General features: G+C 42.2%; 1 protein-coding gene across 5 annotated transcripts in view; it reads left to right on the top strand.

The window, feature by feature from the left end:
* LOC308616200 (putative zinc finger protein 487) overlaps positions 1 to 20,316 on the top strand; it is a 121,126-nt gene extending 100,810 nt beyond the window's left edge. The window contains exons 6-8 of one of the 5 annotated variants that reach the window (XR_014015707.1): positions 8,644 to 8,739; positions 17,011 to 17,160; positions 20,254 to 20,316. Coding sequence is in view for 3 of the 5 variants with exons in the window: in XM_081232374.1 (XP_081088500.1) it covers positions 8,644 to 8,739; positions 12,730 to 12,908 (275 nt within the window). In the remaining 2 variants the exon portion in view is untranslated. Of the gene's footprint in view, positions 1 to 2,317; positions 2,376 to 8,643; positions 8,740 to 12,729; positions 16,205 to 16,672; positions 16,990 to 17,010; positions 17,215 to 20,253 lie in introns of those variants that run through there. The other 4 variants (XR_014015708.1, XM_081232375.1, XM_081232376.1 and 1 more) reach the window with 4 other exon arrangements.
* The last annotated feature ends 1,025 nt before the right edge of the window (positions 20,317 to 21,341 follow it).

The following is a 21,341-nucleotide window of genomic DNA, read 5'->3' as shown; positions in this document are numbered from 1 at the left end:
TTCTTCCCTCATGTCCAGGTTTGTTGCTTTTGTTGTCATTGCTGGGTATACTTTGCGGGTCCTTTCTATCCTTCTCGTAAGCATAAACTTCCTCCAAAAAGTCTCAAAGCAGAATTTTCAGGGTTAAGGGCTTCCTCCATGGCATTTGTAGGGGTCTAGTGAGCCATCTGCTTTTAGGAGCAACTTTTAGGAGTGACATGGTAATTGCTGTTACTCCACATGACTGACCACAAAAGGCCCATATATTGCACAGGATAGTAGTCTTTCTCCTGAGCACTCTATACAATGCAGACCAATGCCTGGTTGACATACAGCCAATGGCCACAAGGTTAAGTCCAGGATCCTAGTGTCTGTTACAGTTCCTGCTGGAGTGGAGACACACAGTTCAATTTTAGGCACACATGTAGGTCTGGGCCGAAACACATGATCCAAACACATGACCCAAAGAAGGACCCTAGTTCCACACTCTTGTCCCTCAACACCAGTTATACACAATTCAAACTGAGTGCAGTTTCCAACTTTGGTCAGTAAAATCTATGGGGGAGGCAGAGGCTCAGGATGGACCCAGCAAGTGCAGCATAAAACAACAGAGCTCAAAACACATTCTTCCCATCAGGTAACAAAACCTGTTAGCTAGCCAAAAACCAGAGAAAAAAGACCCCTAGATGCTCATTGTCTAGATTATTCCGCTGCCAGGATATAAGTGGCCCCACGGAGTGCAGATTAAAACCACTCAACCCCAAATTTGGTTTGGATGTCAAGACACACGTGCACCAAGAGGGTGTAAAAAAGATTTTTTAGTCACATCACGTGACTTTCTGGGCAGAGCAGGGTAGCCCCCAAGCTGATCCAGAACTTGCTTGAATGCCTTGAGAGAGAGTGGGAAGGAGTGGCCTGGCTTTTATTGCAGTTAGGGGCTAGGGTTGGGAAAGAGAACACACATGTGGGCCAGAGGATACATGGGTTTCCTTGTCAGTTGGCCTGGATGTGGGGCAGAAGGGAAAGGGAGAAGTAGGCTTGAAGCCTACAACAGTCAGAATTTAAAATGGAGTCAAACTCTACCGCAGTGCTGATATACCACCTTTTGTTTATTCATTCCCCAGGTGATGGGCATTTGGGTTGTTTCTACTTTTTGGCTATAATGAATAATGCTGCTCTGAAAGATTGTATACAGCTTGTTAAAAGGAAACGGACACCGAACTTGAAAATTCCCCAGCAGACAAAACCAGTTAGGCCAGGGCTTCCCTGGTGGCGCAGTGGTTGAGAGTCCGCCTGCCGATGCAGGGGACACGGGTTCGTGCCCCGGTCCGGGAAGATCCCACATGCCGTGGAGTGGCTGGGCCTGTGAGCCATGGCCGCTGAGCCTGCGCGTCTGGAGCCTGTGCTCTGCAACAGGAGAGGCCACAACAGTGAGAGGCCCACATACCGAAAAAAAAAAAAAAAACCAAAACAGTTAGGCCACATAAGCAAAACTTAACATAGGTTATTTCTTGAAATGCCTCTGATAATCATAAACAAAACTTAAGTCATCTTCCTAAAATGGTGTTAGATAGTCACTTTTAGCTAATCTCCTGCTGTCTGGAAAACATCATTATAATAACTAATCATTGTAAAGGTTAGATACCTTCTCATTCTCACTTTGTAAACCATTCTGTAAGGACATGCCTCTGAGCTTCCTGACATGTTCAGTTTGAAGTCTCCCTGGTTCACAGTCTGTTCTTCTGTATGCAAAATAAATTCTTAAAATTTTAACTTGATCTGGTTTTATATTTGGCAGACTCTTTGTGTGGATATATGTTTTCCTTTCACTTGGGTTGATTCTATGATCCTTTCTAGGATTCTGCATTGCATTTAGTAGTCATGTCTGCTTAGGCTGCTCTTGGCTGTGATTATATTCAAAACTCATCACTTTCTAATTAAGTTCCTTCATTTTACTCATATCTGTGCTCTTGAGGCTATTTATTTATCTACTTTATCAATATGGTGGAAATACTATTGAACATCTCTTCCCAACTCTCTTCAACGACATCATATTAGTAATTTGAAATTGATCATAACAGAAGTATTTATTTTTATGACAGGGATATTTATGCCTTAGAAATTGGCAACCACAACTCAAGGCTTTTTTTTGAGAGCCTGTTATTAAATATTTTATTCTGTTGATTCTACATTCCTTTTCTTTTAAGGAACCAAGAGGTCATTGTCTCATAGGAAGGCATTTTAGCCAGTAGTGTGCAGATTTTACAGGAAGGTAAATCAAGGAGCTATGGGGGAGGTCAGATCTCTTATGACTCATTTCTCTTTCCTTGTGTCTCAGTTATATCTTCACAGGTCTCTATATTTTTTAAAGAAAGGAGAAAATGAACAAATCCCAGGTGAGTTTTTATAAATGTAGAAACAGATAAATGTCAGCTTAGCAGGAAATAAGCAGATTAGTAGCAGGGCAAAGGTGGTGTGTCACTGACCTTCAAGTCCTTAATATTTAAGTTATAGATGCTAAGCTGTACATTTGTCTCTGATAGCAATAGCAGATATTATTTCAGGAAGTACATTGAAAATAAGGATGAACCAAACTGATTCTTCATGGGACATGAAGACTTTCCTGACACTGGAGTCTGAGAACAGCCTTTTTGTTATTGGCCATCAAAATGTTGATCTTGGAAAAAAAAAAATGTTGATCTTGGGACTTCCCTGGTGGCACAGTGGTTGAGAATCCACCTACCAACGCAGGGGACATGGGTTCGATCCCTGGTCCGGGAAGATCCCACATGCTGCAGAGCAACTAAGCCCGTGCACCACAACTGCTCAGCCTGCGCACCACAACTACTGAAGCCCAAGCACCCTAGAGCCTGTGTGTCACAACTACTGAGCTACGCACCGCAACTACTGAAGCCCTCATGCTCTATGGCCTGCGTGCTGCAACTACTGAGCCTGCGTGCTGCAACTACTGAAGCCCATGTGCCTAGAGCCCGTGCTCTGCAACAAGAGAAGGCCCCACTCACTGCAACTAGAGAAAGCCCGTGCACAGCAACAAAGACCCAACACAGCCAAGAATAATACATTTTTTTAAAAAAAGTTGAGCTTGTGAGCAATATTCTAAAACAACCTTGAAATAAATGAAGGTTGTTGCCACTTATGGAAGAGGGCATGGTAGAAACAGAGGGCATATTGCCAAAGCATAACTGGTATAAATTATCAAGAGACCATAATACCAGGGACTAACTAGATAGCTGTTCTGTGGTCCAGCTTAAATCTGTGATAAAACCTAGTATTTTGAGGAGTAATTAAATGGGCAGTCCAAAATAATTTACTGTAACTTCTTCATAAGAAGTTTTTTGGGTTTTGTTTGGGTTTTCATATGCTGGTTTTCAGCAGAAATTTCAAATTTTGTTTTCTGGAAAATATTTCTGCACATCAGGTTTCCATTGCATGCAAGTTTGGTTCTTTCCCAACACCTGCCTGAATTTGTTCTGGTGAAGGTCACCAATGAGTTTGATCTTACTGACTGCCAACATTTCATCTTTTCCAATAAAGCATTTAGTATTTTGTGTCCATCTAAGCACTACTTTAGATGCATCCCATAAATTTGTAGTTCTGTTTTCATTTTTGCTCTGTAAAGTATTTTCCATTTTTTCTTGAAACTTCTGTTCAACTGATGGGTTATGTAGAAGTATGTTGTTTAATTTCTAAGTAGCTGGAGATTTCCACAGACCTTCCTGTTATTGATTTCTTGTTTGGCTAGAGCACATAATGTATATGATTTCTTTTCTTGTAAATTTGTTGAGATTTGTTTTATGGCCCAGAATACATTCTATTTTGGTGAATATTCTGTGTACATTTAAAAAGAAAGTGTATTCTAAAGTTGTGGGGTGGAATGTTCTATAAATGTCACTTAGGTTTAGTTCAGTGATAATGTTGTCTGGGTATTCTATATTTCTCCAATTTTATTTTTACTTCTATCAATTACTTAGATAAATATTGAAGTCTCCAACTGTATTATTTTTTTGTCTGCCTATTTTTCCTTTCAGTCCTATCAGTTTTTACCTCATATATTTTGAAACTCTTTTGTTAGGTGCATACACATTTACTTTTGCCTTGGAGAATTGACCCTTTATCATTATGTAATGTGCCTCTTTATTTTTTATAATATCCCATATTATGCAATCTATTTTGTCTGACATTACTGTAGCTGCTCCAGCTTTCTTTGGATTATTATTTGTATGGTATTTCTTTCTTTATCCTTTTACCTTTAATTTTTCATGTTTTTATAGTTAAGGTACACTTCTTATAGCCAGTCCTGTTTTTTTTACCTAATCCAACAATCTGGTTTGATTAGAGCATTCACATTTAATTTGATTATCGGTATGGTGAATTGAGATCTTCCCCTTCCTAGCTGTTTTCTATTTGTTCTATTCTTTGTTTCTCCTTGTCTTTTTCTTCTCTTGGATTAGTTGCATATTTTTTATTACTCCATTTTATCTTTCCCATTGACACTATTTATATCTCTTAAGTTTTTAAATAGTTGCCCTAGGGTTTATAATATACATTTTTAGTTAATCAGAGTCTCCTTTCAAATATTAAACTACTTGGTGTTTAATATAATGACCTTACAACAGTATATTCCCAATTCTTCCCTCCTGTCCTTTGTGCTATTATTACATCATACATTTTACTTTAACATATGCTATATACATACAATACAATGCTACTCTATTTGCTTTAGACAGTCAGTTGTCCTTAAGAAAAAGGATCAGGCTTCCCTGGTGGCGCAGTGGTTGAGAGTCCGCCTGCCGATGCAGGGGACACGGGTTTGTGCCCCAGTCCGGGAAGATCCCACATGCCGCGGAGTGGCTAGGCCCGTGAGCCATGGCCACTGAGCCTGCGTGTCCGGAGCCTGTGCTCTGCAACGGGAGAGGCCACAACAGTGAGAGGCCCATGTACCGCCAAAAAAAAAAAAAAAAAAAAAAAAAAAAAGAGCAAGGATCACAGTCTACAGCCCATAGGTAAAATTCAGCTTGCTACCTGCTTTTGTAAATAAGTTTCTTGGGAACAGACACACACATTCTTTTATGTCTCATCTGTGACTACTTTCACACTACAGTGATAGAGTTGAACAATTGCAATATTTAATGTATGACCCACAAAACCTAAAATATTTACTGTCTAGCTCTTTAAAGAAAAAATTTTCCAACCTCTGCTTTAGAGCAATTAAAAACCAGGGCAGGAAGGATTAATTTAACTTCCCTTTATTTATTCCATTTCTATCACTCTTTGTTTTGTGTGTGTAGATCCAAGTTTCACTCTGATTTCATACTCCTTTCACATTGCTTAGAGAGTAGTTCTGCTGGTGAAGAATTATTTAAATTTTTGTTTTTCTGGGAAAGTTTATTTCAATCATTTTTGAAGATATTTTTGATAAATATAGAATACTTGGTTGACAGTTATTTTCTTACAGCACTTTAGGAATTTCACGCCATTGTATTCTAGTTTGCATGGCTTCTGGTGAAAAGCCTGCTTTAATTGTTATCTTTATTCCTCTTTTGTAATATTTCTTTGTTTACTGGCTACCTTCAAGATTTTCTCTCTCTTTAAGCGGTTTTAATATGTTTTGCTTAACTACTTTTAGGGGGACTTTATGCTGCTTGGTATTCTTGAGATTCTTGGATCTTTGGTTTGCTTTCTGTCATTAATTGGGATAAATTTTTTTAAATAAATTTATTTATTTATTTTTGGCTGTGTTGGGTCTTAGTTGTGGTGCGCAGGCTTCTCATTGCGGTGGCTTCTCTTGTTGCGGAGCACAGGCTCTAGGCGCATGGGCTTCAGTAGCTGTGGCACGTGGGCTTAGTAGTTGTGGCTCACGGGCTCTAGAGTGCAGGCTCAGTAGTTGTGCATGGGATTAGTTGCTTCACGGCATGTGGGATCTTCCCAGACCAGGGCTTGAACCCATGTCCCCTGCATTGGCAGGCAGCTTCTTAACCACTGAGCCACCAGGGAAGCCCTAATTGGGATAAATTTTAAGCCACCGTTTCTAAAAATATTTCTTCTATCTCATTCTTTCTTTTTATTCTGGATCCCAATTATGCATATGTCAGAAAATTTGATTGTATTTCACGGCTTTTCCGTGTTCTGTATTCTCTCACCCTCTTCACTTTTTCTTCTCTTTGAGTTTCAGTTTGGGTAGTTTCTGTTGACCTGTCCTCAAGTTCCTTTATTCTTTCCTTGCTTTCCTTGCTGCTGAGCCTGTTGAAGACATTCTTCATGTCTGTGTTTTTCTGTTACTGTGTTTTCATATCTAGCATTTCTATTTCCAGCATTTCTCTCTGCTGAAATTACCCATCTGATTTTGTATGTCCACCATTTTTGTTAGAGTCTTTAATGTATTAGTTATAATTAATTAAAATTCTGTCAGATGGTTTCAAAATCCATGTCATACCTGAATCTAGTTCTGATGATTACTTTGTGTCTTGGTAGTATCTTGTTGGTTTCTTTCTTTTCATATACCTCATAGTTTTTGGTTGAAACCCACATATCTTGTGTTGGACTCTAGACCAAGGTAAATAGATTTTATTCCTGGAAATGGGCATGACTTTCCTGGTAGGCTTTTTTTTTTAATTTCTTTATTTATTTTTGGCTGTGTTGGGTCTTCGTTTCTGTGCAAGGCCTTTCTCCAGTTGCGGCAAGCAGGGTCCACTCTTCATCGCGGTGCGCGGGCCTCTCACCATTGCGACCTCTCCCGTTGGACCACAGGCTCCAGACGCACAGGCTCAGTAGCTGTGGCTCACAGGCCCAGCTGCTCCACGGCATGCGGGATCCTCCCAGACCAGGGCTCGAACCCATGTCCCCTGCATTGGCAGGCAGGTTCTCAACCACTGCGCCACCAGGGAAGCCCCTCCTGGTAGGCTTTTAGTCCAGGGCTTTGAGTTAATCTAGTTCAGTGTTGGCAGGATTTGAGATTTGTTGTTTGTGTTACTAAACTCAGTGCACCACAGGCTTCAAATTTCTGTAGAGATACTTCATGTTGTAGAGATACTTTGTGTTTTAGGATAGGGTTAGTTTACCAAAAGTTACATCTGTTCCTTTCTGAGTTTTTAGGTTTTCTCTTTGTGCCTCAGAGAGAGTCTTTCTGCGTGCTTTTTATTTATCTCTAGTCCATCTGTCAGCAATACTCTATAGGTACTTGTAATTCCAAGCTTGTTAGCTTCTTGGTGGGAAGCAGTGGGCAGAGTGTACCTTATTCTAATACAGCCTCAGTCTCGGGGATGCTCTGAGTTCCTAGGTCTTCGGGACGTGGCCTGCTTGGTTTTCTTGCCCCTTCCCCAGCTGTAGTTGTAGGCTCAGTGCATAATCCTTCCCTTCTCCCAGGAATACAGTAAGTGCCCAGTGGGGTTTGTGGAGAAAAGTCCTTTAAGAAGGTGCAAGCCCCCTCAGTGTCTGTGGCCCACAGGGGTTTCACACTATTGAGCCAGCCCATACCCAGTCTTCATCAACTAATATGTCACCTATTCTGGTGGGATTCTTTCCTGTGGTCCCACTCAGGTAGGCAAGAACATACATTTCCCCTCTCCCTTCAGGTACTGTCTGTTCCGAGTTTTGGGGCACTTCGAGTGCTTTGCGAATGTTGGATCTCTGATAAATTAGAAGGAAGTGAATTCGAAGTTACTAGGCCCATTTCATTCTAGGAATGAGAGTGATTCTTTTTCTTGCTTTCTATATCCTGAGGCAGAAGCTAAAGTCAACCCATGAGTTTTTAATGCCTCCAATATTTTGTTTGTGCTATGTTGCCTCATAAAGAACATCCAGCCAGCATGTTGAAGGCCTTAAAGCTTTTTCTCTCCAATTAAACACAAGCTATTGACAAAAAAATAGAGTTAACTTTTCTTTCCTGACCCCAGTATACTTTTTACATATTCTAATATATACTAGTAACACCTTATTTTTGGAGTTTTTGAGTGTATTGTGTTTGTATAGTGTTTAACTTTTTGGAGAACAAGAAGAATGTTTTATTCTTCTTACTATTCACAACAGCCAGTACATTTCAAGGCATAGTGCATTAGATTAAAACAGAAGCAGGATTTTAAAAAATTATTTCCCTTTTATAAAATCTAGTATGAAATAATGTACGTGTCATAACATATAAACTCTCAGCAGTGAACCTGGTAAGAATTAGTTTCCATACATCTTTTCTGTGCCACCCCAATTCTGACCACTTCAGACTGAGCAGAAATGTACTGTTCCAGGGGTCAGTGTCATTCAGGGATGTGACTGTGGGCTTCACCCAGGAGGAATGGCAGCACCTGGACCCTGCTCAGAGGATGCTGTACAGGGATGTGATGCTGGAGAACTATCACAACCTTGTCTCGGTGGATAAGCAAAGTTTCCATATCAAAGTGTGAATAGCATGCATTTTATTTCTTAGACACCAAAACTTGTGATCTTTTGTGGTTAATATTGTTGAGGCTCTTGATTCAGGAATCTGAGATTTTTCATTTCTTTTGAGTACCAGGAAGAACGTATTTTCACATCCCATGGAAGGTTTAAATGAGCCCATCAAGGTGCTGCTCTAGAAACCCTACCTTCTCCCTCCTTCAGAGTTGCTATAGCCCATTCAGCGTGACCCAAATTCTGTCATTTTTCCTTCTACAGGGTATTTCATTACCAAGCCAAAGGTGATTTTCAAATTGGAGCAAGGAGTGGAGCCATGGATATTAGAGGAAGAATTTCTATACCAGAGCTTCCCAGGTGAGTTAGTGAGTACCAGGCAAGATGAAGCCTTGGGAAATTATATTCTAGGTGGTTGGTTTAGGAGTTCATCATTTAAAATGTTTTTTAAGACTCTCTTTCTAATGGCATCTCCTTTGGAAGTGTAGAAAGGATACCTGTATGATAAAATTGAAAGAGGGAAGGGTAATGGCTGAGAAAGAATGTAAGCTGATTTTCTGATTGTTGAAAGCTAGGGGTCCAAAGATATCATTTACGCAGACAAGTCAAGTAATACAGGCATTTGTATGTTTAATAGTACAAAGATAAAGACTAAGATAGGTAATAAAATCTACTAAAATTTGGTTTGTGAGGAGAAGAGAGGAAACACTGCCTTCATTGTTAAATGTTGTAGAGTATTACTCGATACTATCTAAACAAATAGGTAATTAATGGAATTACAAGTTCATACTTATAAGATTGACTACTATAACAATATTACAGCCTTCCTAATTTCAGGATTGTATTTTTGTTTGTACCTAAAAACAATGAAAAAACACCTTTAATGTGCCTAAAGAATATTCGCAAACAAGTGAAAGGATATCATGCAAAAAGAAAACCCTCATACATCCTACAAAGCAGAAATATGACATTGCCTAGTCACAGTCTGATAAAACCAGAAACTGGTAACAAAATTGTCAAGCTCACAAGACAAGTTATTTCTTTTATTTTTCCTTTGTATTCTTGAGTATTTTTTCTTAGTGAACTTCTAATATTTCTCATATTCTAACTTTCTACTGACATCAAGAACCATATTTCCTCATACTTTTACTTTTTTCCATTTCCTGTTTTAGTTGATGAAGTTTTGCTGTTGGTGGTGGTGGTGTTTTTGTGTTTGTTTCACCTTGAACATCTTTTTTTTCAGTAGCCTGACAGGATAAAACTGTGCTCCCCCTATTATTTATTTCATAATATTTAATTACTTGCCTGACATTGATTATCACATTACGGTCTAATTTGGCTTCCTTAATTTTATTTTACTATTGCCCATACTCATGCTAAACATCATTTGATCCCCTCTCCTCAAATGCCATTTAGGCATATGAGATATTTTTCTATGTCACACCTTTCTTCATTGTTTGCTTTCCTTAACTAGATACTAAATAAATTAATAAATGAAAAGTGCTCAGAGCATTACTTAGTATATTATAAAAGGTTATTTTTACTGTTACTACATTGCATATCCTTAAAGTGTGGGTTAAGTTTGTCATCTTCCAAGAAACAGCTCCTGGTGTTCAGGCCCATATCTTCTCTTTCTTCTCTCAACACTCAGCATGTAGTGGGTCTTGTACACAAAACTAAAACTAAGCCAAAGTCATATAATCTGTTACCTAATAATATCTAGCTTTTTTTCACACCTGGTTTATGATCTAACAAAGAAAATGGCCACTGGGTTACTCTTTCTTACTTTGGTTATATATATATAACCTGACATAGACTTCCGATAAACACATGTTGATTGGAACCAGATAGAGGAAGAACTTCATATTCTGAAAACACCATGAGGGAATTCTTTCAGAGTACATGCTCAGGTCATATTGGGACCTGATTGCACATGCCTTGCGATGCCTTACCATGAATCTTGGAATTTTTTTACTAATTGGAGTGATGAATCATAGATTTCTGATTTTTATGTAGAATTCTGCTCAGCTCATTAAAGCCATCACCTTTCAAAAACAAATTGCAGTGCCTTGCAATAATTCTGGTTCATCAAATATAAAATGGCATAGCGTCTAAACGTTTGTGTTTGAAAAAGCTTTCCAGGTAATGATGATACACGTAGCATGTTGGGGTGTATTGATTTAAAATCACTCAAGTTCAAAGGAAATAAGAGAGCTAACAACAGCTGCTGTGCACATTGGTCGTTGTTAGATCGGAGCAAACTATGGCCTGTAGACCTACCACGTTTTTGTGAATAAATTTTTTTTTTCAGGACAACCATGCTCATTTGTCTGTTTTTGCAACACAACCATGCTCATATGGTCTTTGGCTGATTTCATGCTCTAATAGCAGAGTTCAATATTGTGACAGATGGTGGCCTGTAAACCCTGAAATATGTACTATTTTGCCCTTTAAGGAAAAGTTTACCATCCCCTGGTTATAAGAATGAGAATAAAATTGCATGAAGCACTTTAAATTCAGCAGTTAATTAAGAAAAACTTGTCATATTTTTTCAAATCTAAGAGATCATAGTTTGTAACTAGACCATTATTTGATGAACAATTAAGGAAAAAGTATTCTGCGCATTATACTGTGACCTGCTGATCACAGGTCTATGATCAATTGTAAGACACACCCTGGTTTTAGAATGTTCAATATATGTGTCTTACTGTACGTGAAGTACAGCACGTTACAAAGCAGTGCTATCTAAGGTTGTGTTAAAACAACAGGTCTAGACAAGAAGTACTTTTATTTTAAGTGCTTTTTTTTTTTTTTTTCGTACGCGGGCCTCTCACTGTTCTGGCCTCTCCTGTTGCGGAGCACAGGCTCCGGACGCACAGGCCCATCAGCCATGGCTCACAGGCCCAGCTGCTCCACGGCATGTAGGATCCTCCCAGACCAGGGCACGAACCCGTGTTCCCGGCATCGGCAGGCGGACTCTCAACCACTGCGCCACCAGGGAAGCCCGGAACTACTTTTAGATTTAGAGTAAATGTAACTTTTGAAAGTTTAGAAAGTAGGAAGATTTGAGAAGGCATTCGTGGAGATTTGGAGTAATAGTATAATTATGACATTTTTTTTTCTAGATACTAAATAGAACCAAGGCTGAGTGAGAGAACACATTTTCAGCTTGTTGTGAAGAGTGGGTAGTTCAATGAGACAAAGAACTGACTAGAGTAGGGCAGGGGTTATTGATTATGGAGCTGTAGATTGGTAGCTTGAAAATCTGATGGGGATTTAGTTGGTGTAAATTTTGTTTGCTAGAATGATGACTTGTAATAGTTTTCTATGTGGTACTTGGTCAGTGATTTTTCAGCTTGATAGACTTTGTTGTACTGGATAACAAATGTGAACAAGACTTTCTAAATGGTAAATAAACATGATTGTTACTCATTTTCTAGGACTGGATTGAAAAATATGTCCCTTAAATTCTAATAGTATGTAGAAGCCTGAAATGTAGAAATGTGAGATGGGAAATATAAAGGAAAATTAAGTGTTAGTATTGTGGCATGGGCAAGGTTTTAAGGAAAAGTAAGTGAAAGTAAATGTGATTATCATGGTAGTTTACTTGTCGAACAACTATGATAGATCAATATTGAGGTATCACAGCCAAAACAGAGCAATGCGTCGGATCTACATTGCCACAGGTGACTTAGTCTGCCATTGTTTTGTACGTTCTTTTGTACATTCCTGTGAATCATGGCTAGAAGGGAAATTAGAGTGCAATCTAATAACTCTTCCCTCAAACATGAGGCAGTTGGTGCATTCAGAAATTTACTTTGCCGTTATGTGTAGAATGGAAATAAGGTAAGTTCAACTGGAGCATGAAAACTTGTCACAATGTTATTAAAAACAATGTAGATTTGAGGGTATTAGACCTACTCTGTAGGCCATCTCTTTATTTTCCCCATTAACACCCTTATCTACTGGTTTTCCTTGTCACTGAAATTACTCTTCATTAGCTCAGTTGTACCCATCCCAGTCTCTGTGATTTTCCTCCTACCCGAAGCTACCACTTCTGTAAAATCTTCCATCCTCTATTTTCTGTTTCTTGAGTGTACATTTTCATTTCTACCCACTTTGAAAGTTCTGTTTGTAAAATGCTGAATAATTACGTCTTCCTATTATTAGCTTTTCTCCCTTTTCTCCACATTTGTTTTCCCAAACAAACTAGATGGGGAAGAGTCACTTTGATCTTGAGAGACTCCTGAAACCAAAAGTCAAATATATAGTATGACATTTGTATCTTAGTCCAATTCTATTAGAAATCTGTTCAAATTCTTATGGTATGTTCAGTATTTTAATTTCTAGAAGACTGCAAAACTCATGACCTAACAGAGAGAATCCAGGACAACCAAGACAAATATTTGCCACAAGTTGCATTCAACAACAAAACATTGACTTCAGAGAAAGTTAATGCTTTAGGAAAATCATCTAATATGAGCACAAACTTTGTTTCTTCAAGAATAATGCCTTATAAATATGACTAATATGGAACGCGTTTGAAAAATACTTCAATATCAATTAGTAGTAATAGAAACTTTTCAAGAAAGAAGCCTGATGTGCTAAATATACATGAGAAATTACTTGTTATTAAGGAGGAAAAATCTCATACTCAAGGGGATTCTTATGAAAATAATCAAAATGAGAAAGCCCTTGATTGTAATAATGGTATTATTCAGCATCTAAATATCCAAACTTCAGAGAAGACATTTAAATATAATAATAGTGGGAAAGCCTTGGAGAAAAAGACTGTGATAATCCCACATAGGCAAATTCATACAGGAGAGAAACTCTGTGAATATATTGGACATGAGGAAACTTTCTGTGAGAAGTCCTTTCTTTTGAAATGTCATGGAATCTACATGGAAATGAAGCAACATGAAAGCAGTCAAATTGAAAATAATTGCAGCAGAATGTCACACTTCACTCAACTTCAGAAAAATCAGAGAGGAGAGAGGCTATTCAGATGTAATGAATGTGGGAAAACATTCAATCACAAGTCAAACCTCACAGTGCATCAGAGAACGCATACAGGGGAGAAGCCCTATGAATGTACTAAATGTGGGAAGTCCTTCCAACAGAAGTCAACGCACATGGTCCATCAGAGAGTTCACACAGGAGAGAAACCCTATGAATGTAATTTATGTGGGAAGACCTTCAGTCACAAATCAGCCCTCACAGACCATCAGAGAACACACACAGGAGAGAAACCCTACCAATGCAGTGAATGTGGGAAGTCCTTTTACCGAAAGTCATCCCTCACTCAACATGGGAGGACTCACACAGGGGGAAAACCCTATGAATGTAATGAATGTGGGAAAACTTTCTGTCAGAAGTCAGCCATTGATATACATCAGAAAACTCACTCAGGAGAGAAACCCTTCCAGTGCAATGAATGTGGGAAATCTTTTCATATGAAGTCAACTCTTACTAAACATCAGAGAACTCACACAGGGGAAAAACCCTATGAATGTAATGCATGTGGGAAGAATTTCTGTCAGAAATCTACCCTCACTAATCATTTGAGAACTCACTCGGGGGAGAAACCTTATAAATGTGGAGAATGTGGGAAAACTTTCTGTCAGAAATCAAACCTTACTAATCATCAGGGAATTCACATAGGGCAGAAGCCCCATGTGGCACAAACTGGCTATGTTTTTCCCAATACTCGTTTCCTTTTTTTGTGGGTACACAACTAGTTAAGATTTTCTAGCTTCCCCTTGATCCACATGGGGTTATGCGATCAAGCTCTGGATCAGAATGTGGGCGTAAGTGATGTACATTATTTCCAAGCCTGTGAAAGACCTCATTTGGAATCCTTCCTATTCCCACTCTTTCCCTGTCAAAGATCATCCTCAGGACAGCTTGGGAGTGAGGCATTAGAGATTACAGATTCACAAGTTGGAAGAAACCAGGGTCTCTGAATGACTTCCTGAGCAGAGCCCTCCCTTCTCTACCATGACCCTTAAGTCTTTTCAGGAACAAGAAATAAACTTGCATTGTGTTGAGCCATCACATGTTCAGGTCTATTTGTTGTCATAGCTTATCTTAGCCATCCTGTATTTCATATACCCTGTGAATCTAATGATGGAGTGAGAAACACTGTATGTCAGAGAATTCAGTAAGAGAGAAACCCCTGTCAATATCCTGGAATTTTAATAATCCTTCATCAGCAAGTCAAGCATTTTGTAAATCAGATATTTACCATGGAAAAACCCAAAGATGAAATGGATGTAGGAAGATTTTCACAAAGACACAGATTTTACTGAACATCAGATAATTGAGAGTAGAATAAAACCTTATAATCTCAAAACACATTTCAAAATTTGTATATCAGAGAATATGTGACAGAAGAAAATTGTCAGCTTTAGAAATGTTGGGGGTGGCTTCCCTGGTGGTGCACTGGTTAAGAATCCGCCTGCCAATGCAGGGGGCGTGGGTTCGAGCCCCAGTCCAGGAAGATCCCACATGCCGCGAAGCAACTAAGCCCATGTGCCACAACTACTGAGCCTGAGCTGTAGAGCCCGCAAGCCACAACTACTGAGCCCATGTGCCACAACTACTGAAGCCTGCGCACCTAGAGCCTGTGCTCCGCAACAAGAGAAGCCACGACAATGAGAAGCCTGCGCACTGCAACGAAGAGTAGCCCCCGCTCACCGCAACTAGAGAAAGCCCACGCACAGCAACAAAGACCCAACATAGCCAAAAATAAATAAATAAATTCATAAAAAAATGTTGGGGGAATCTTCATCTGGAAATAATCTAATTCTAGAAGCAAGGTTTTGGATGCAGTACCAAATATCTTATTAGAAATATAATGCAATATGTTTACTTAGTCATGCTCACCATGGAATATGTAGCTTTAAAAAAGGCACAAATGAATTGAAGCATCAGAGTAGCAGCTTTCAATGTGTATGTGAATAGCCTCTGAGCTATGTCAGGCTGATATGCATAAGTATGCTCTTTAACACCTATTTCATGTATGTTTGATTTTTGTTTTAGACCCCAAAATAATCATAGTGGAATGATGATGCTTACCTAAATAACTTTATTTATATCAGGGTTTCCTACACTAAATACTATTGTTGTTTCATTATATATTTACACAACATATATTTTAGAAGACACATTGAGTGCATAAAATGCCACTGTGTTCTCTACTCTTTGGTGACATAAATAAATGGGTATAAACATTGTTACCAAACTGTCCTTTCAGTAAATGACCCAAACAATGTTTAATAGAATCAAGGTTTACTTAAAGTATGCAACGAACCAGCACACAATTGTTTATAACACACATCTGAGTTAATGTTCAAAAGTAGCCTTGAACATTAGTACTTCTACTTTACAGATTAAAAACAGCACTTTTTGAAGAAGTTACCCCCATTTTATATTTTTTATATGTCTAAGTGATATGCTTATATAAATTTAGGTGTGAAGCCCAGATTTTATGTGAGCTAAGAACTATCTGTGTTTGTATTTAGTGTGGTAGAATGCCACAGTTTTCTTCCTTGAATTATGTGACATGGTATTGTTTTCTCAGACAATCTGTTCTATTTCTGCCACTTATCACTTGTGTGACCTATGTAGTGATTTAATCTCTCTGTGCCTCAGTTTCCTCATTTGCAAAATGGAGATACTATTACCTACTTCACAGATACTGAATAGTTTGACTTGGAGTGTTCTGTTATAGCCAAAGGCATTTATGTTCAGAACTTGAACTTTAGAAATAAAATAGTCTATCATTCCATTGTTTGAAAGGAATTCCTATTTGTTAAGTTGATACAAGATTCTTTTTAGAACTTTCCATTTTGTCAGGTGTCTTCTCTTTAAAACATATGAAACAGATGTGTTTTTTTTGTTTTTTTTTTTTTTGGTACGTGGGCCTCTCACTGTTGTGGCCTCTCCCGTTGCGGAGCACAGGCTCTGGACACGCTGGCTCAGGGGCCATGGCTCACAGGCCCAGCTGCTCCAACGGCATGTGGGATCTTCCCGGACTGGGGCACAAACCCGTGTCCCCTGCATCGGCAGGCGGACTCTCAACCACTGCGCCACCAGGGAAGCCCCACAAATGTGTTTTAAGTTAAATTAAATGATCAATTGACCCCCTTCTGTTACTGCTTGATTAAATATGGTGCAAGGTAAAGACCCAACTTTGTTTTTATCCAGATGAATAGCCAGTTGATCTCTCACCATTTGATTTATTCACCCTATTTCACTGATTTGGAACCCCTTTTTAAATTGTATGCAGGACTTCCCTGGTGGCGCAGTGGTTGAGAGTCTGCCTGCCGATGCAGGGGACACGGGTTCGAGCCCTGGTCTGGGAGGATCCCACATGCCGCGGAGCAACTAAGCCCGTGCGCCACAACGACTGAGCCTGCACGTCTGGAGCCTGTGCTCAGCAACAAGAGAGGCCATGATAGTGAGAGGCCCACGCACCGCGACGAAGAGTGGCCCCTGCTCGCCACGACTGGAGAAAGCCCTCGCACAGAGATGAAGACCCAACACAGCCAAAAATAAATAAATAAATAAAAATGTTAAAAAAATTGTATGCAGAATTACCCTTGGAAGTGGCTATTGTATTTTTAGGCTCTGCATTCCTGTCCACATTATTCTGCTGGTGCATAACTCAGATGGGCCAATTATAGGACACTGCCTGCCTTGAAAGGAGTCCTTCAAGCTGAAATGAAAAGATGCTAATCAGCAACGTGAAAACATATGAAAATACACAGGACACTGGTAAAGGTGAAAATAGACTTAGAAAACTGTAACTCTGTATTAGGATTATCTGTTACCCCCTAAAATATATAGAAGTTAAAGGAAAGGAGTAGTACAAATAGCTACTGTAACTGTATTCTGAGTGGATTTGGTGTGTGTGTGTGTATGTATGTATTCCATATTTGAAAAAAACATGCAGTGTGGAAATGTGCAGCATTTTATGTGAGTATGTAGGCATATATTATCTGACAGGACACGTGAAGTCCTTAATCAGGTAAGACATTATCAATAAGGAGATGATTTTATGAGAGAATATTTATAAATTTGAGCATGTGATTTTTCCCCATCTCAGTGACTACCTCTGGGTGCCTGAGTCCTAATGAAGTCACTGGGAAAACTGCTTATCCGGGGATTTCCAGCGAGGCTGAGGATCTTTTTACTCCAGCTGACTAAAAAATCCTCTTGATCCTGGTGAAGTTGACTCAGTTTATACTGGAGTTGCGCCTGGGTAAAAGGTGTCAGCCACCCTCAGTATTGAGGAGAGGTATCTAAGGACAGGAACATGAAGGCAGAAGCAAATAAGATTGTCAAGTCTGTCTGGTGACAGCAGCCCATCATTTTCCAGTCTGACCCTGGGGCCACTATGTGTCCAGCCAGAGAAGCCAAGCCTGCCAGGATGGGTGCCTGCTGAAGGCGGCTGTCTTGCTGCACCCAGCACTGTGGTTACCGGTGTGGACAGTGGAGCCAGTGTCTGAGTCTGTTATCCCAACTCCAGCTCCTGCTACCTGTATGGCCTTGGGTCAGTGTGTCCTGATCTCCTAGGCCAAGGATTGGACACCTCTCATTGGGATTGCTTTGGAAATTAGAAACCATAAGATTTTAGGAAGCTCTTGCACATCCCTCCCTATGTGGGGGCAGTTTTCTTCTGGCCACCCAGAGAGTGCTCATTGGCATGTACACACACACGCACGCCTGCAGAGTGACGTTAAATAAGGACTATGGGGTGGGATCAGAAGAGGACATGCCTGAGGCCATCCCTAGAAATACATGCTAGAATCATCCCCACTGGGCAGGTGGGGGGAGAGAGACAGGCCTTGAGAGACCCAAGTGTTACCGAAACGCAAGTCCATGTGCCCAACGCACAGTGAGGCCAAACGATACCAAAACGCCGGAGTTAGGAACAGAGAGGTTTCTTGCAGGGCCATGCAAGGAGACGGGTGGCTCATGCCTTAAAAAAAAACCCGAACTCCCTGAAAGCTTTCAGCAAAGCCCTTTTACAGGAAAGGTGAGGAAGGGGCGTGGTTAGTTGTTGCAGACTTCTGACACCAGTCAGGTCCTTTGTTCCTGAGGTCAGGTCATAGGTCCCGATGTTCCTTTAAACCTCCACCAAAACAAATGTTACTATCTGTTCTACAAGAAAGGGGAAGGTCCCAAGGCACAGTTTTCACCCTTCGAGGTCCAGGCCTGGCTGAGAGAAGGGGGCCCCTGCGCGGGGGGGCGGGGGGCGGGTTACCCAGCCCCAGAGCGTTCGTCCAGCACCCAGTCTGGGTCCTTCCGCCAGTGCCCAGGCCCGGCTGAAGAGGCAGATCTCAGATGGTGGCTCCCTCAGGGCCGGGTCCCCAGACCCTGCCCAGCCGTCATCTCTAAGGGAGCCAGGCGCCCAGGACCCAACTGGCCCTCAGGCTCCTCAGGCCGCCCAAATCGTGGGGGCCAGGTCCCTCAGACTGTGTCCCATGCAGCCTGCTGCTGCCATTAGGTCGCAGAGGCAGGGATGGGGGAGAGGTTGGTTCACCGCCGTCTCAGCGCCTGGGCCCGGCCAGTGGGCGTCCTGGCGAGGGCTCTGGAGCCCTGCAGGACACACCCCCAGCCTGTTCCCTGGGCCCCCAGCTCACCCGCCAGCCCGAGGCCGGGGAGCTGGAGGGCCCCAGGGAGAAAGAAGGCCGGGATCTGCCGCTTAGCTCACTCTCCACCTGGCGACCACCACTCCCCCACCATTGGCTCAATGCTGCCCATAAGGGTCGCTCATTGACAGTTGCTCACTTGGGGGCGGGGCCCACTGTAGCGCCGACCAATGGCTGAGCAGGACCTCTAACGCGGCTCTAACCGTCCCGCATTAACGGTCTCCCGGTAACTGTTGCCTGGTAACAGCGTGGGGGAGGTGGGTAACGCTCGCGGCAATGGCCGAGTGCTAAGGGATGCACACTGCAGCACGCTATTACACTAGGAATTATCCAGGATGGAGAACAGGTAAAATGGGGAATTGAGTCTGGAACCCAGGTCTGCCTCCTCAAAGCTGCGCACAGACCCTCCCCGGGAGCGGTGGAGAGGGCTGTGAGGTGTGACTGTGTGAGATATGGGGTTGCGTGGAGAAGGGGTGAGCCGTCGGCAGCCCAGAGGGCTGTGTGTGGCGGTGTTGTCTGAGGAGGGGATTCAAGTAAGGGGCCCCCAGGAAGTGAAGTCACCTCCTTGGCAACAGACCCCAACAGAACTCGGAGCCCCGGGAGCCAGGCACACACGTCCTAGCGACAGCCCCACAGCCCGCTCACTTGGCTGGAGACGCTTCACAGAGACGGATGTTCTCCTGCTGTATCCTGACTTCCCAGGGCTTCTGCTTCAGGAAACCCCTGAGTGGGAGGTTTCTCAGATGCGTTAGACGGTTCAATACTTAACCTGGATGACTTTGGTCCTTCACCAGGAGGTCCCTAAGGGAACACGAGGTGGCCTAGAGCAGGCCAGTCCAGGCCCGGCCGCGTCTGGGAGCCCTCCCTGGGCAGCCTCACATCCCCGCATCTCCGTGTGGGGGGGAGGGGGACTTGAGGGGAGGTTTCCCCTCTGGGCAGGAACGGGTGGATGGGAACTTGGTCAGCTGGTGGTCCTGTCATGGTCACACTCAAGCACAAGGGTGAGAGAGGATTCCTGAGGTGCCTCTTATCTGTGCCAACGTGGATCCAAGGCCCTCAGGTTGCCATCTTTTTCCCCTCCTTGGAGGGGGTCTGTGCAGAGAGTGGTGTGCGTGTGTCTGCAGTGGAGATGGCTGGTGGGGCTGAGGGGCAGCGCAGGCGGCAAGCAGGGCTCTGAGGCTTCCTGCCTGGCTGCCGGGCACTGTGTTCACAGGGCTCCACACAGGAGATCGCACAGGAGCCGGTCCATGGCGCCCCCTGCTCCATCTCCCTGCAGGAGGGGCAGGAGCCCCACACCAGCAACAGAGCCCAGGGCAGGCTCAGGGTGAGTGCCAGCGAGGAGGAGACTGCACACCCAGGAAGCCCCAGAGCCGCCCTGCCCCTCCCCTGGGTCCCTCTTGGCCTCCTGCTCCCAAAGGAATCTGGGCCCCCATCTCCTCTCCTGCCCGCCCTCACGGCCCAGGCCCTGCCCAGTCCAGATGCAAAGTCACCAGCCACATATACATGGGAATCTCAGAAAGAGACTTTCATAGGATTCCACTTCATTTTTTAAAAAATTTATTTATTTTTGGCTGCGGTGGGTCTTTGTTGCTGCGCGCGGGCTTTCTCTAGTTGCGGAGAGCAAGGGCTACTCTTCGTTGCAGTGCTCACGGGCTCTAAAGCACAGGCTCAGTAGTTGTAGCGCACGGGCTTATTTGCTCCGCGGCATGTGGGATCTTCACAGACCAGGGCTTGAACCCGTGTCCCCTGCATTGGCAGGATTGGCAGGCAGATTCTTTTTTTTTTTTTTTTTTTGATTCAATTTCTTTAATACTGTTGGGAAGTCAAGCTTTCTTTTTTTTTTTCCTTTTTTAAAATTAGTTTCTGCTTTATAACAAAGTGAATCAGTCATACATATACATCTGTTCCCACATCCCTTCCCTCATGCATCTCCCTCCCTCCCACCCTCCCCATCCCACCCCTCCAGGCGGTCACAAAGCACCGAGCTGATCTCCCTGTGCTCTGTGGCTGCTTCCCACTATCTATCTACCTTACGTTTGGTAGTGTATATATGTCCATGCCTCTCTTTCGCTTTGTCACAGCTTACCCTTCCCCCTCCCCATATCCTCAAGTCCATTCTCAAGTATGTCTGTGTCTTTATTCCCGTTTTACCCCTAGGTTCTTCATGACATTTTTTTTTAATTCCATATATATGTGTTAGCCTACGGTATTTGTCTTTCTCTTTCTGACTTACTTCACTCTGTATGACAGACTCTAGGTCTATCCACCTCATTACAAATAGCTCAGTTTCATTTCTTTTTA

This window comes from Mesoplodon bidens, assembly GCF_964165515.1.
Source record: "Mesoplodon bidens genome assembly, chromosome: 1".
NCBI lineage: Eukaryota > Metazoa > Chordata > Mammalia > Artiodactyla > Ziphiidae > Mesoplodon > Mesoplodon bidens.
The sequence above is the reverse complement of the archived record's forward strand: the minus strand, read 5'-3'. Positions and strand labels throughout refer to the sequence as shown.